The sequence below is a fragment of the Scyliorhinus canicula genome, chromosome 13 (genome assembly GCF_902713615.1).
Source record: "Scyliorhinus canicula chromosome 13, sScyCan1.1, whole genome shotgun sequence".
Lineage (NCBI taxonomy): Eukaryota > Metazoa > Chordata > Chondrichthyes > Carcharhiniformes > Scyliorhinidae > Scyliorhinus > Scyliorhinus canicula.
The window spans coordinates 144,408,244-144,423,830 of NC_052158.1; the positions used below are offsets into that span (position 1 = coordinate 144,408,244).

The 15,587-nt window shown below is 46.1% G+C and overlaps 1 protein-coding gene across 1 annotated transcript in view; it reads right to left on the reverse strand.

Moving 5' to 3' along the window:
- The window catches only part of LOC119975718 (ceruloplasmin), a 58,861-nt gene that overhangs the window by 6,855 nt on the left and 36,419 nt on the right, over nt 1-15,587 (reverse strand). Inside the window, exons 12-17 of the mRNA XM_038815542.1 lie at nt 14,300-14,504; nt 12,715-12,854; nt 12,276-12,404; nt 10,404-10,510; nt 6,599-6,821; nt 1,722-1,861 (exon numbers count right to left, since the gene is read on the reverse strand). Of these exons, the coding sequence (XP_038671470.1) occupies nt 1,722-1,861; nt 6,599-6,821; nt 10,404-10,510; nt 12,276-12,404; nt 12,715-12,854; nt 14,300-14,504 (944 nt within the window). The remainder of the gene's footprint in view (nt 1-1,721; nt 1,862-6,598; nt 6,822-10,403; nt 10,511-12,275; nt 12,405-12,714; nt 12,855-14,299; nt 14,505-15,587) is intronic.

Below are 15,587 nucleotides of genomic sequence, written 5' to 3' on the forward strand. Positions count from 1 at the left end.
GTAGGGCTCCGCCATATTGCCCAGGAGCCGGCGCAGAGAGGGAAACCCCGCACATGTGCGGAAATACGCCGGGTGTTCCGTGCAGGCTCGGGAATACGCCAGCCCTTCAGCGTAGGCTGAAGCTGCGGGAACCACTCCGGTGCCAACCTAGCCCCCGAGAAAATGGAGAATTCCTCACTTTCGGGGGCAGTTGACGCTGGTGTGGTTGGCGCCGGTTTTCACACCGTAGCCCCATTATTGGAGAATCCCACCCCACGTGTTTCAGAAGGGAACGCAGAGTAAATTGCACCTAATTGCCAAAAGTCAAATTAATTCCTAACGCCCAATTTTGGCATTGTATGAAGTACACATTCCTACCCTGAAACATATGCTTCTATTCCTTTTTCCCCCCCTCATGTGCTTTTCTAGTTCCCCTTTAAATGCATCCATCCAAATTATTGCCTCAACTACTCCATGGGGCTGAACTCAAGGGTGTTTGTCGTTTTGATCCGTCATTGAATTATTTTTCTCCTCTGTTTTGTCTAAGATTGGAATGAAAGAGTTTAAGAAGTAAAGCAATTGCAACAATGATGCAGACTGTGCTCATTTGTCCGGCATGATAATCTAAATGATTTGGAGAAACAGAGAGGGATCAGTAAAACCAGCACTGATCTCGCAGCAGAGGGGCACCTGAAGGAGGATGATTGTGGGGAAACTCCAGACAGATTTAGGATTTTAAAAATGTATTAATTTAAAAGGTGGGGTGTCACTGGAAAGGCCGACCTTTAATGTCCCTCCCTGAATGCCCTTGAAAATGTCTCGATGAACCACTTTATTGAACTGCCGGTACATATTTTTTGGAACAACTGGATGATTTGCTCGGCCATTTCAGAGGGCAGTCCACATTACAGTGAGTTTGGAGTTGGGTATCGGGCAAACCAGCAAGCTTTCTTCCCTGGAGAACATTAGTGCCCGGGATGGATTTTTATGACAAATAGTCGCTTTGTGGTCACCTTTGCTGCTGACTAGCTTTCTATTCCAGATTTATTGAACTAACTGAATTCAAAATCATAAACCCGCCATGATGGAATTTGAACTCTGGTCTCTGGGTTATTAATTCAGGCTTCAGATTTACTAGTCCAGTAACGTCATCAATGTGCCACTGTACGTCAATTCATATTTAGTACTAATATGTTGTTCTTAAACTCCCAATCAGTTTGCAGATCTCACTCGTGTGAACACCAGAGTTGGTGAAGGGGGATCTGGTAGTTCTGACGTAGGGACGGGGAGGGAAAAAGTGGATGGAGTTTCCTAGCTGGCCTCTCATTGTTCATTTCTAGATTTTTGCCGGAATTTTCCGTCCTTTCTCGCAGGCGGGGGATCCTCCTGTCTGCCGACGTGCACCCCCGCCGTGGGTTTCCTGGAGACGAGAGGTGTATTCAACGGGAAAGCCTGTTGACAACGGCAGGACCAGAAGATGCCACTGCTAGCCAATGGAGGGCCACCCCCAGCTGTTGATGGTGTGGAAAATCACACCCTTTTTCATTGTATCAAAATAATTCATTGCGTAGGAAATAGTTTGAAATCTCCTCAAAGAAGTGGTTGTATAAATTAAGTTTCTTTTACATGCCACACAAATCGCAAAGTGAATGCTTGTTTTTTTTTTGTTTAGGCCCACTTTCCTTCCAGGTGAAAACAAATTTTCTAGGTGAAACCAAATGAAATAATAAAATCCACCCTACCTTATAATTAAAGCTGTGTCCATGGAAATGAACTGAGTGCAAGTCGACTTCATTACCCATTCCAGTCAGATACCAAAACACCTTCTCACCAACTTGCATATCCAGTCCGTGCAAGTTTCCGAAGAGCTTCCCATTTATAGCTGGAAAAGGATAATGGATTTAAAAATAAGAGTCATACGTACTCAAAACGTCAATTCTCTTTTTCTCTCCCTACAGATGCTGCCAGACCTGCTGAGTTTTTCCAGCATTCTCTGTTTTTGTTAAAAATAGGACAGCTGGTAACGCTTGTGCGAGGCACGCTTTTCCAGTAGGTTGTTCATAAAATATAGGAGCAGGATTAGGCCATTCGGCCCATTAAGTCTGCTCTGCCATTCCTTTTTTTAAAAACATTTTATTAAGGCATTTGTAATTTTTTAACAATTTCAAAAACAAACATAGCACAGTAAATAACGCCCCCCCCCCCCCAACCAACATTGCTTACACACCCTCATCTCATCTTTCATTCTCTCACCTAGTATACCACATTATAAATATTTCCCACTTTCTAAGTCTTTTAGCTTTGACAAAGGGTCATATGGACTCCACGTTAGCTCTTTTCCCTCCCTACAGATGCTGCCAGACCTGCTGAGATTTTCCAACATTTTCTCTTTGACTTACACACCCAGTTCCCCTCCGCCCCCCCCCCCCTCCACTCACTGATCCCGCCTCAACTATCTCCCCCTAACCCCCATCCTCCCCTCATTGTATCTGCTGACAGCTTAATTTCCTCCAAAGAAGTCAATAAACGGCTGCCACCTCTGGGCGAACCCTAACATTGACCCCCTCAGATCGAACTTGATGTTCTCAAGCCTGAGAAACCCGGCCATCTCACTGACCTATACCCCCGATTTCGGGGTCTCCTAGTCCCTCCACGCCAATAAGATCCATCTCCGGGCTAACAAGGAGGCAACGGCCAAAGCAACAGCTTCTCTCGCCCCCTGGACTCCTGGCTGCTCTGCCATTCTATCATGGCTGATTATGTTCCTCATCTGTTACCTACGATGTTACAGGCCAAGAGCTGGATTGCAAAAACAGCCAGAGCATCTCCTCCCTGGAACACATGACCTAGGGGCTGGAGTTGGCAATTTAGCCTCCCGAGCCTAACACCCTCAATGTGATCATGGCTGATCCCTTCCTGGCCTCAATTCCACCATCCTGACCGTTCTCCATAACCCTTCAACCCATTACCAATTAAAAATCTGTCCAACTCCTCAAATTTACTCACTGTCCCTGCATCCACCGCACTCTGGGGGAGCGAATTCCACAGATTCGCAACCGTTTGGAAGAAGTATAATTTCCTCAAATCTGTTTTAAATTTGAGACTATGACCTCTCGTTTTAGAATGCCCCGCAAGAGAAAGCATCAGCTCCTTCTACTTCATCCATGCCTTTTAGATTGTGTAATAGTGTTACCTGGTCATATGGGTTGTAGGACGCAAACTAATACCCAAAACAAATCATTCTATGGCAGACATATTCCAGATCTTTTGTGTATAATTTTGCACTGATAAATTAGTGGGAAAATAGATCATTTAACATCTTTCTGTGAGCCTAGCAGATAGAAGTTCAAAAGTTTAAAAGCCCATGCACGCAATGATTTCATGAAACACTGTGAAATTATTGCAGGCTATGAATTTGGCTGTGGTCAGTGTTTGGTCAGAAAAGCCTGCAGAAGTTTTTTTAACATCCCTGATTTGTGCTGCTGGTTTGTAAAACCTCACTGCAAAAATGACCTCCCAAGTTTTTATTGAGTTCCCCCTTCAAATACTTGTATTTCCAAAGACTATTTCAGAATATATAAGCCTAAACTGAAATAATACCAATTACAGGTCAGGTTGTTATAGTCATGATTGGTGCATTCTCAGCACATTGGTACAACTGTGTAGTGTAGTATAAGGGTTCGGCAAACAGAGGGTTAATGTGGGACTGAGTACAGTACCACCCATACACTTGAGGGAAGAGAATACATGACCCAGACACAGGGGTGGCCCAGTGGTGGACAGAGCCATGTGTGCCTGCTTGAATGGAGACAGATCTCAGTTTTTACCCTTTACTGTATATTATTCAATGGTCCTAAAAAGTCAGTACAAAGGCTTCTTCAGACCTATCGAACTCCACCCAGCACCTTACAACATGGTGCCAGTTTGTGAAAAAAAAACAAATCTTGTAGAAAATGTAGAGAAAAGCTAAAACGTGTGTGACTGAGAAAAATGGAATGAAGCACGCTGAACTGAAAAGAAGTCCCAGAAGCAGGAGAAACGTTGTCTGGAAAAAGCATCAAAGAAAGGCTTGGAAGCTGAAGGAAGAGATTTAAAAATCTTTGCTACATCTGGGAGACTCCGTTGAATCTCCTTTGGAAGTCTAGCTTCAAATACCAGAGCAGAATCAGCAGACCTAGCAAGGATGAGCTAAATCTTCTAAAATTCTAGGCTGCAGTAAGTTCTGAGAAACCTTTATAAACTTGAGTCAGACGGCAGTTCAAAAAAACCTGGGGTATTCTCTGACCCCCCCCCCCCCTTTCGGCCAGCCGTTCGCGCCGGTCGGCGGGACGCCAACCACTCCGGCGCGGGCCTAGCTTCTAAAGGTGCGGAGAATTCCGCACCTTTGGGGAGGCCCGACGCGGGAGTGGTTCTCGCCACTCCTGTACGCCGGGACCTCCCGTCCCGCCGGGTAGGGGAGAATCCCGGCCCTAATCTCCGAGTCAGTGACTTAACACGTGGCATGTGAGTTTACTCAAAAAATAAATTCTAAATGACTAATTGAATATTCTGGGAGAATTGGGTTTTTTTTAAGCCCAGCTGCAGGCAGCTATTTGTGGCAGCCATTGTTGAGAGAATTTATTTTTCAAGCTGAGCATGAATACCAGAACCCACCAAAACTGGCAAGCATAGGCAATCCCTCTGTGTCCATGTGATCGTGACACCGCCCTGAAATTCAGAAATCTGCAGCATCAAATCCAGCATCATAAGATGGCTGAGCTCGACTGAAAGGGGGAAAAAAGTTTCAAAACTGAAGAGTTTAAAAATCACCTTTGGGTATATTTTCTTTGATTTAGATCAGGGGTGGGCAAACTACGGCCCACGGGCTGCATGCGGCCCGACAAAGGTTTTTATTGAATAAGCTCATTTACTTCAGCGGCTTTTCCCCGGCGGCTTTTCAAAAGTGCCGGTTATGATTCTAGGCACCTCATTGGCGGGCCGCATAAAAACGCGCGTAGTGGGGTGGATGAGTGGGGCTGTCTCATTGGTCGGTTTAGTTGGGTGTGCGACCAATAGGAGTCCAGGTTACAAACAATAAGCCTTATTATTGTTTGTAACCTGGACTCCTATTGGTCGCACACCCAACTAAACCGACCAATAAGGCAGCCCCACTCATCCACCCCACTACGCGCGTTTTTATCGTTGACTCGGCTAGGCTGTGCTTCTCTCAGTGTTAAGGATCAGCACAAGCAACTTGACACCTGATTTCAACAAACTGGTAAATGACTGCAGTCAGATGCATCATTCTCATTGACATTGTTCTGTTACTTACTGAGTTACTTTGTTTTTCAAATAAATGTGCTTTTTTTCTTTAAAGACCTTTTATTTTGGCTATTTAAAATATTAATTATTTTACTTAATATACTATACGGCCCTTTAAAATTGTGAATTTCTGAATGTGGCCCTTGCACGGAAAAGTTTGCCCACCCATGATTTAGATCATAGATCATAGAATTTACAGTGCAGAAGGAGGCCATTCGGCCCATCGAGTCTGCACCGGCTCTTGGAAAGAGCACCTGACCCAAGCCCACGCCTCCACCCTATCCCCATAACCCAGTAACCCTACCCAACACTAAGGGAAATTTTGGACACTAAGGGCAATGGCCAATCCACCTAACCTGCACATCTTTGGACTGTGGGAGGAAACCGGAGCACCCGGAGGAAACCCACGCACACACGGGGAGAACATGCAGGCTCCGCACAGACAGTGACCCAAGCCGGGAATCGAACCTGGGACCCCGGAGCTGTGAAGCAATTTTGTGCCAACCACTATGCTACCGTGCTGCCCAAAACATTTAATAATTTCGTGCAGGATGAATAAGTTTTTTGAAAATCACATCAGCGCAACAGGAGCTGGCTGAAACCTGACCAGTGCGAGAAGGAGAGGGTAAAGGTTACTGCAGAGCCACCTGTTATTTGGAGTATTGCGTACAGTTCTGGTCGCCTCATTATAGGAAGGACGTGGAAGCTTTGGAACGGGTGCAGAGGAGATTTACCAGAATGTTGCCTGGTATGGAGGGAAAATCTTATGAGGAAAGGCTGATGGACTTGAGGTTGTTTTCGTTAGAGAGAAGAAGGTTAAGAGGTGACTTAATAGAGGCATACAAAATGATCAGAGGGTTAGATAGGGTGGACAGCGAGAGCCTTCTCCCGCGGATGGAGGTGGCTAGCACGAGGGGACATAGCCTTAAATTGAGGGGTAATAGATATAGGACAGAGGTCAGAGGTGGGTTTTTTACGCAAAGAGTGGTGAGGCCGTGGAATGCCCTACCTGCAACAGTAGTGAACTCGCCAACATTGAGGGCATTTAAAAATTTATTGGATAAGCATATGGATGATAAGGGCATAGTGTAGTTAGATGGCCTTTAGTTTTTTTTTTCCATGTCGGTGCAACATCGAGGGCCGAAGGGCCTGTACTGCGCTGTATCGTTCTATGTTCTATGTTATGAAAAATGGCCATGCATCTTAAATACTGAATCCTGATGTATGCAGCAAAGGTGCAAAATGATATTTTAGATTGCCATTTGTCACCTGAATCCATCAGGTCCATAAGTAGTGAACATAACAACTCTGAACCTACCATGTTTTTTGTTGCTCTCAATAAAATCTTCATTTGTTTTATCGACTTGGTTCGGTTTGAGGCAATAGGTTTTGATATTTTCGTCCAGGTACCAGGACTCATTCTCATCAAAAACTAAGAACAGAAGGGCAAACTCGCGGAGCTCGTTTTTCTTCAAACCAATTGTCTCGAGAAAGTTTTTGCGACAGGTCACCAGAGTCCCTATCAGACCACTGTACAGATCCTGCAGCAGAGGGGAAAAGGAATTATAGAATCATAGACCGTTACTGCACCGGAGGCCATTTGGCCCATCAAGTCTATGCCAGCTCGTTGGCAGCACTTTTCAATTACTCTACTCCAGTAGCCTTGTAAATAACCCCCCTCTCGTACTGATCCAATTTCCTTTTGTAAGTTACCATTAATCTTCTTCCACCTAGCGCATTCCAGATCACAACAACTTGCTGCGTAATAAAAATGTTTCTTCATGTCGCCTCGGGTTCTTTTCCCAGTTGGGTTAAAGGAAGCGTGAGAACACTACATATTTCATTGAGTTTCGATATAAGAATTTATCAACGATAGATGCAAAGGCTGCAAAACACATTGTGTGTAGAATCATGGAATTTGCAGTACAGAAGGAGGCCATTTGGTCCTTTGAGTCTGCACCTCCCCTTGGAAAGAGCATCCCACCCAAGCCATGCCTCCACCCCGTAATCCAGTAACCCCACCTAACATTTTAGACACGAAGGGCAATTTATCATGGCCAATCTACCTAACCTGCACATCTTTTGACTGTGGGAGGAAACCAGAGCACCCGGAGGAAACCCAAGCAGACACAGGGAGAACATGCTGACACCGTACAGACCCTGGAGCTGTGAAGCAAATGTGTTAACCACTGTGCTACCATGTAGAATGAGCATTAATATATAAGTAGCAGTAATAAACCAAAAATTCAATTGACGTGTTTGGAAAGTGTCGTAGACTAGGAGTTTTGTTAGACAAAGATATGAAGGGATATGGGACAAAGACAGATATGTGGGCCGGGATTCTCCAGTATCCGGCGGGCGGGCCATGTGGTGCCGAGGAGTGCCGTGAACCACTCCGGCGTCAGGTCGCCCGGAATGTATGGAATCCTCCGCACCTGGTGCATGGGCAGAACCGCTGGCGTGATCCCAGCTCATACGCAGGGGGTTTCTTCTCCGCGCTGGTCATGGCAGAGCCTTATACAGGCCGGCGCAGAGGGAAAGAGTGCCCCTACGGCACAGGCCCGGCCACAGATCGGTGGGCCCCAATCGCGAACCAGGCCAACATGGGGGCCCCCCTCCCCAGGGCCAGATCCCTCCGCACCCCCCGAGGACTCCGCAGAGCCAGGTCCCGCCGGTAAGGACCTTGTGTAATTTACGCCGACGGGACTGGCTGAAACGGGCGGCCGCTCGGCCCATCGCGGAACGGAGAATCGCCGGGGGGGGGGGGGGGGGGGGGGGCGCTACCATCAGCCCCCGACCAGCGCGGTGCAATTCCCGCCCCCGCCAAAAAACCGCCGCCAGAGAATTCGGCAGCTGGCGTCGGGGTGGGATTCACCCCCCCCCGGGCGATTCTCCGGCCCGGCAGTGGGTTTTGGTCACAATTCAGCCATGATTTCACTGAATGTCAGAATAAGCTCTAAAGGCAAAATTCCTTTTCCAGTCTTGGTATATTCCTAATAAAGGGGCAGACATTCTGTATTTACGTGTTCATAGATTTTGTTTTAGACAATTGTGGTTTGACCCAAAAGCATGTTTAAGCGTCTCTAAAACTAGCTACTGAGAAAACTGGAACCTGGCACAATTTCTATTTGCCTGAAATTAATCTACACTCTTCCTTCCATCGGGATGAGCCCCACTTGCCAATCCTTTGTAGATCGTCGAGCCAAACCAAGCTTGCCCACAGAAAGTTAAGCCATAACTAAAGCCAGTGTACAGCATGGGGAAATTTCCCATTGTTTGTACAGGCAGGGCCACCCTACTATTAGGACATTGGCTTTCCTGTTGGCTGGAGTTAAGTGGGAAAGAGCTTAGCTCCTACTTACAGCTCAACCCCTCCAGGTACAATCAATGAGGCAGGCTTGTCACATCATTGACAATGTTCTGAAATACTACAGAACTGAATGACTCTGGGCTTAGCCAACTCAGTCCGTCACAACGGGTTGTCTCGGGTTAATTTCCCTCCACCAGTCAACTCAGAGAATCAGTATTAATTGGTCAATGGACATGTATCGGGAGGGAAGTCGGCATTAGGAACGTCTCATGGTAACAGCGTGAAAACCAACACAGCTCATCATAAAATATGTCTACTTCCGGCAGCAACCTGGCGTCACCATGGGCACACACCATATCATATCCAGTAGAGGCTTATTAGTTAACGGTGCAGCATTTCAAGTATTTGCCATTGAATCAAGATAGGTATTAATCCCCAGATATATGAATGAATGTTTTCATGGTTGGCCTCCACCAGCTGGTGTCCAAAGTCTCAGATTTCCTTCTCATCAATATGGCAGACTTCCTTTGGTGCAATGGGATGTTCTATTTCGGGTAGATTGCAAAGTCCCGGGAAGATTGCAAAGCCCTAGGCAGCTTACCTTAATGGTCTGGATATCCCTGCCCAGTTTCCTATACCAGGCACTGATTAGAGATAGACTTGATCTTATACTTTATGAAAGGATTATGAACCAGGTAATACCACATCACTTTAAGTACGATGTTACAGTACAGTTAGAGTAACAATCAAGACGTTAAGCTGTGGTTGCCTACACTATCCTTTGCAAATTCTCCCGACAACCAGATTCTCTGTCATTATAACTAGAAACATTTTAGTGCCCATATTTGACAAATTTTATATAACATTAATTGAAATTGCATGATTTTGCATTTGGGGAATTGAACCCAAATGCAGCAATCAAGTGAATTAGGGTTTGTGGAATGGGTAGGTGCAGCTGGGGTAATTAGACTCATGCAGGGGATAGGGAATGTGGAGAGGGAGAATGAAAGTAGAAGAGGCGGGGGGGGGGGGGGGGGACAAAGGATGGAGAGGGAACAGGAGGAGGGTAGGAGGATGTGGAGGTGGGGGAGTGAACGGATGAGAAAGCGGAGGGAGAAGGATTGAGGAGCCATCGTCCAAACATCACCACTGCTGAAAACAGTAAGAGAGGAGATGTGATGTGATCTGAACTGCTACGTTCAACAGTTGCTAACTCTGGGTTCTAAAAGCCTTTATCAATTATAGAAGGAAAGAAAATTTAAAAAGTAAGAAACCCCAGCATTTCAGGTCCTGAGAAAGATTGAATAGGAAATGCAGCCATAGGTTGTCCCCACAACACATATAATAATCTGTTTTTATCATATTTATTAGTGTCACAAGTAGGCTCACATTACCACTGCAATGAAGTTACTGTGAAAGTCCCCTCATTGCCACACTTCGGCGCCTGTTTGGGTACACAGAGGGAGAATTCAGAATGTTCAAATTACCTAACAGCACATCTTTAGGGACTTGTGGGAGGAAACCGGAGCATCCGGAGGAAACCCACGCAGACACGGGGAGAACATGCAGACTCCCCACAGACAATGACCCAAGCCAGGAATCGAACACAGATCCCTGGCGCTGTGAAGCAATAGTGCTAACCACTGTGCTACCCTGCCGCCCACGATTGAAGCAATAAGGACTAATGTGTAGAGCAATAGAGCAAAAGGAGAGCGGAAGGGGATAATCATAGAATTGGGAAGAGCACCCTACTTAAGTGACTGTAGACAAGTAGCGTTGGTCAGTTCAACTTAATAATGTACTTTTGCTATACCTTAATTGGATCTACAGTTGAGTAATATGTCCATGGAATGCAACGAGATTCCTCGTCCTCAGGACCGGACCTATTGGGGATCTTCCAGTAATATGTTTCTGTCTCACCTGCAGATAATGTAATGGTGTTTAATTATGCACCACTCATTGTATGGTACAGATCTGCTCATGCTCTTATTTTTAAAAGAATTGCATAGTTCCAGTAGTTTCTTTGTCAGTAAAACCCTCTGCCAATCCCTGCTTTTGCTGTGTAACTTTCCCCCCACCAGACCAGTGCCATAACTTCTCTTTTCTGCAATGTCCTTAGGGGAGTACAAGGTCACTAATGCTGACTCGCACTCCACAAGGATGTTTTTGTGAGGCACCAATCCTGATGGCGAGGTTGGGTTGCAGACCCAGCTCTGTGTTGTGATGTCCTGGTATACATTGTCACTGGTACACATTGTAACAGCTACTTGCAACAGGAAGCAAGAATCTGGAATGCAAACAGCTGGAGACCATGTTTACATTCTGGTCAGGAATCTATAGATTGGGGTGAACCCTGAATACTGATCCACCTTCAACTTTGGGGACATTACTCTCGAGTTCCAACCGCAAACAATCCCAGATCGCATATATTTGGTGAGTAAAAGGAAACTTTACCGTGCCAGAAATCAGGTTCACGCCACAGAAATTTAAATGATATTCAGGTTTTCTACATAAATCATGTCGCTGCCTTGTGCACTTCAGTATAATTGTGAATACATGAAATATTCACCGTATACATTCAATGTGAGTCATATAGCCTGAGGGGTTCTATACAATTCCCCTCCCATTGGTGCACCATAGCTGAAAGGTCTGCGACCAGATTTGTATTTATTGTATTTCTTTCCCAGAATTACAAAGCCAATGCGCAGAGCCCTTAATCCATCTCCTTGCTTTTTCTGAAAACCATTTCAAATTCAAATTGAATCCAATTCACGGACCCCACAAGAGAGACACACTAGATCCAAGCTGACAAGGACAGCATCACACCTGGGGCGGAATTCTCCAACCACCCACAGTGTCGGGGAATCGCCCGTGGCCGGCGTAAATCCCGCCTCCGCCATGGCCGGAATTCTCCACCACCCGGGAATCGATGGGAGCGGGAATCACGCCCCGCCGATCGGCGTGCCCACCGCGCCGATCGGCGTGCCCCCCGCGGCGATTCTCCGGCCCGCAATGGGCCGAAGTCCCGCCGCTGACAGGCCTCTCCCGCCGGCGGGAATTGGAGCACCTCTGGTGCCGGTGGGATTGGCGGCGCGAGCAGGCCCCCGGGGTCCTGGGGGGGGGCGTGGGGCGATCGGACCCTGGGGGGTGCCCCCACGTGGCCTGGCCCGTGATCGGGGCTTACCGATCGGTGGGCGGGCCAGTGCCAAGGGGGCACTCTTTTTCTTCCGCCGCCGCCACGGCCTCCACCATGACGGAGGCGGAAGAGACTCCACCTACCGCGCATGCGCCGGTGGTGACGTCAGCGGCCGCTGATGCACCGGCGCATGCATGGACCGGTGAAGGCCTTTTGGGCAGCCCCGACACCGGGCGGCGGGTGCTAAAGGCCGTTGCCGCCGGTTTTGGCACTGGCCGGCGGAGCCGAAACCACTCCGGCGCGGGCCTAGCCCCTAAAGGTGCAGAGAATTCCACACCTTTGGGGAGGCCCGACGCTGGAGTGGTTGGCGCCACTCCGCTACGCCGGGACCCCCCCCCCCCCCCCCCCCCCCCCGCCCCACCGGGTAGGGGAGAATCCCGGCCCTGATCTCAGTCTTGATCCTACCGTTGATCTGAGCCAAAAGGGATTCAGAGGGCACTATTGTAGAATAGGCTATTGCGGGAGGGCAGGGACATCAGCTTGCTTTACCTGGAAGAGTATATTTTATTGTTGGACTGTCTGTCTTCACTCCTTGTGCGTGAATAGAATAGGGCCTTGAAGCCAGATTTTTGAATACAATTTTGAGCATATCACCAACTTTTGCATGAAGCAGTGGGCCTGCGGGAGGAGGGAACAAAGAAAACAAATAAAGATTCTGCGAAAAATAACTAAATTAATGATGTTAAAAAGATTAATTAAGCAAATGATATGCTAACATGACGCTGAATTTTAGCATTTGAATAGATGGGAGCCATTAACGATGCAGAATGGTTGCAATGTTAACTCACATCATATCAATCATTTCACTTAGAGCACCACATTGAAATAAGCCATATAAAATGTAAGTATCATAATGATAAAGAAAATTGTAGATAATAATATATTAACAATGACACAACAACGTTTATTGATCAACCATGCAAAGTACCTTGAATTTCCAGATGTTTTTCATTTGTGGTTCGGTTCTTCTGTTTAGTAAATGTTTTATCAGTATATTCCCGATAGACAACTTTCTTGTATTTGGGACCAATGGTCAGGTTTCCTCGCACTACGAAAGGCTCTCCAGGACTACAGTTGAAAGCAGAGAAATTCCCAATTTAATCCAAGTAAATAATGCACTTCTAAGTGACGTAACTTTGGTAGAATTAGGTCTAATTCTGGGGTACGTAGGGGCATCCACTGTTGTCTGATGGACAAGAGATCACTGGAGGCCGTGACTAAAGGTTCATCATCAGTCAGTGGAATGGAGTGTGAGAGTAAATGAGAGGAGTTAAACTCATCCAGATCTGTATTGCATGCATCGTATGTTGTACCCAGACTCACTTGCATTGGTTCCAACATCCTGCAGCACCTTAAATTAAAAACTTTCATCCTTGTGCACAGACCCCCTTCATGACCTCATCCCTCCCTGTACCATAGAACTATAGAATTCCCCCAGTGCAGAAGGTGCCATTTGGCCCATCAAGTCTGCATCGACCTTCTGAAAGAGCACCCTACCTAGGCCCATTTGCCTGCCCTACCCCTGTAAACCCACCTAATCTACACATCCGTGGGCACTAAGTGGCAATTTAGCATGGCCAATCCACCTAACCTGCGCATCTTTGCACTATGGGAGGAAACTGGAGCACCCGGCGGGAATCCACACATATACGGGGAGAAAGTGCAAACTCCACACAGTTATCCAAGGCCAGAATTGAACCCGGGTTCCTGGTGCTGTGAGGCAGCAATGCTAACCACTGTGCCACCGTGCCACCCCTAAATTCAAGAACTCAATGTTCCTCTGGATGTGGCCTCCGTTCCTTCTCCACCCACTCCAACCCACCAATGGCAGCTAAGCCTTCAACCATCCAAAGTGTAGGCTCTTGAATCCCCTCCCGAAACATTTGTGTCCCTTTACCTCCCATTCTTACTTTAACCCCCTTGTTAAATGCCACGTCACTGACCAAGTTTTTAGACATGCCTCCTAAGATCAACTTCCTTGCCTCACCATGAGGTGTAATTTTCTACAATGAAGCAATAAAAATATGTTGGCCGGGAATTTGCACCCGCATTCGCAATGGGCCCGTCACTGCTTTACGTTGATCTCATGCCATACTCATCCAATGCTGCACCAATTGTGTTTTTGTGCGAAGATTCAAAAGATAAGTTATAATAATGTCATGATGCAACAGATGTTTCACATCAAACAGAAGGAGACCCTTTGGCTCATTTTACTGACTCTATGGAAGAGCTGTCCAGTTAGTCTCACTCCTCTGCTCTTTCCCCATAGCCCTGTAAATGTTTCCATCTCAAATATATATGTAATCCTATTTTGAAAGTTATTATTGAATCTGCTTCCACACTTTCAGCCTGCGCATTCCAGATCGCAACAACTTGCGGCATAAAAGAAATATCACCTCATCTGTCCCTTGTTCTTGTGACAATCCCACGTCCTCTCCTGCCCACAGCAGGCACCCCACTTAACCACTTCAGTGGCTTGTCCTGCATTTCCTTATTCAGTGATTAGGGAATACCTTTCTTCATGAATGTGGTGCCTTTCCAGTTCCCATTTTCTTGAAGGTGAATAATCCCATTCAATTTCGACAGCTGCAATGTAGTATGTCTTTTCATGGTAAAACAGATCAGGTAAATGAAACACGGAACATTTATTCACTTTGTAAAACTGCTTCATTCCTCCAGCGTAGTGATCTGTTGTCCTGCAGACCACTTCAAATACTCCTGCACAAAAAGGCAAATGGTCAAACGATTCCAAGGATGCTTTAAAAGGGAGTAACAAAACAGGACGCAGTATTGACAGCGTGATCTGACTGGAACACTTTCAGGAGTTCCTTTGACTTTCATTGATGAATAATCCCCCCCCCCCCCCCCCCCATTGCTCCCTAAGTTATTTACAGGTTTTGCCTCTGTCAGTCTATGTGGGAATCTAGTCAATATAGACAGCTACTTGACCTTAATTGCCGTTGGCTTTGAGTGATAATGTAAAACTATCAATAACATGAAGAAAGAAAATGATTAATGAAGACATGAAGGCTTAGTACGAAGAGAAGGATGTTGAGGATAAATAAGAACAGGAGGGGAGTTATCAAGAGGGGTTGGAAACCTAGAGGGATTGTGTTGTAAATAATTTAAAAATTAGTAGGGGTAAATGTTTGTATGGAAAAACTCTTTCAATAAAAATTATTTAAAAAAAAAAAAAGAGGGGTTGGAAAGATAGGAGGACAGTATGGAAGATAATAGGAGCAAAGAATTGTAGAAAAGGCAAAATGGACTTGGGAAAGTGAGAGGGAGTGTGAAGGCAGACCTTGCAGTCTACAACCAGACCTTGCCCTACATTTGCCACCAAAAACTACGACCTACAAGTGTTGGTATTCATCCTCCTACATCCTAAAGAAGGGGAGAGAATAAATAGATGCAGAAAACAATGTGTGAAGCAATTAGAAAGCAAATAATGAGAATGGCAGAGAAAAATCAAAAACACAATCACAGCTGAGAGGTAAGAGATAGATCATATCGTCCAATTTACCACGAGTAATACTATTGGGGAATCTGCAGGTTTATTACGATATATATATAGATCAATAGCTGACAAGGTGGCCACGGTAGTATTCCACCTTGGATATCATGACTCAATTGCACTGCGTTCTTGCGTGCAGTTGTTAGGAGTAGTAGGTTGAATTACAAACTTAGAAATTAGAAATATTATGCAGGGCATGACCAAGGTTAAATAGTCATGTGCAAGAAGGCCTAATGATTCAAGAGCAGTGACTAAATATCTAAAATTCAGGAGAGAAGTGAAGGCAA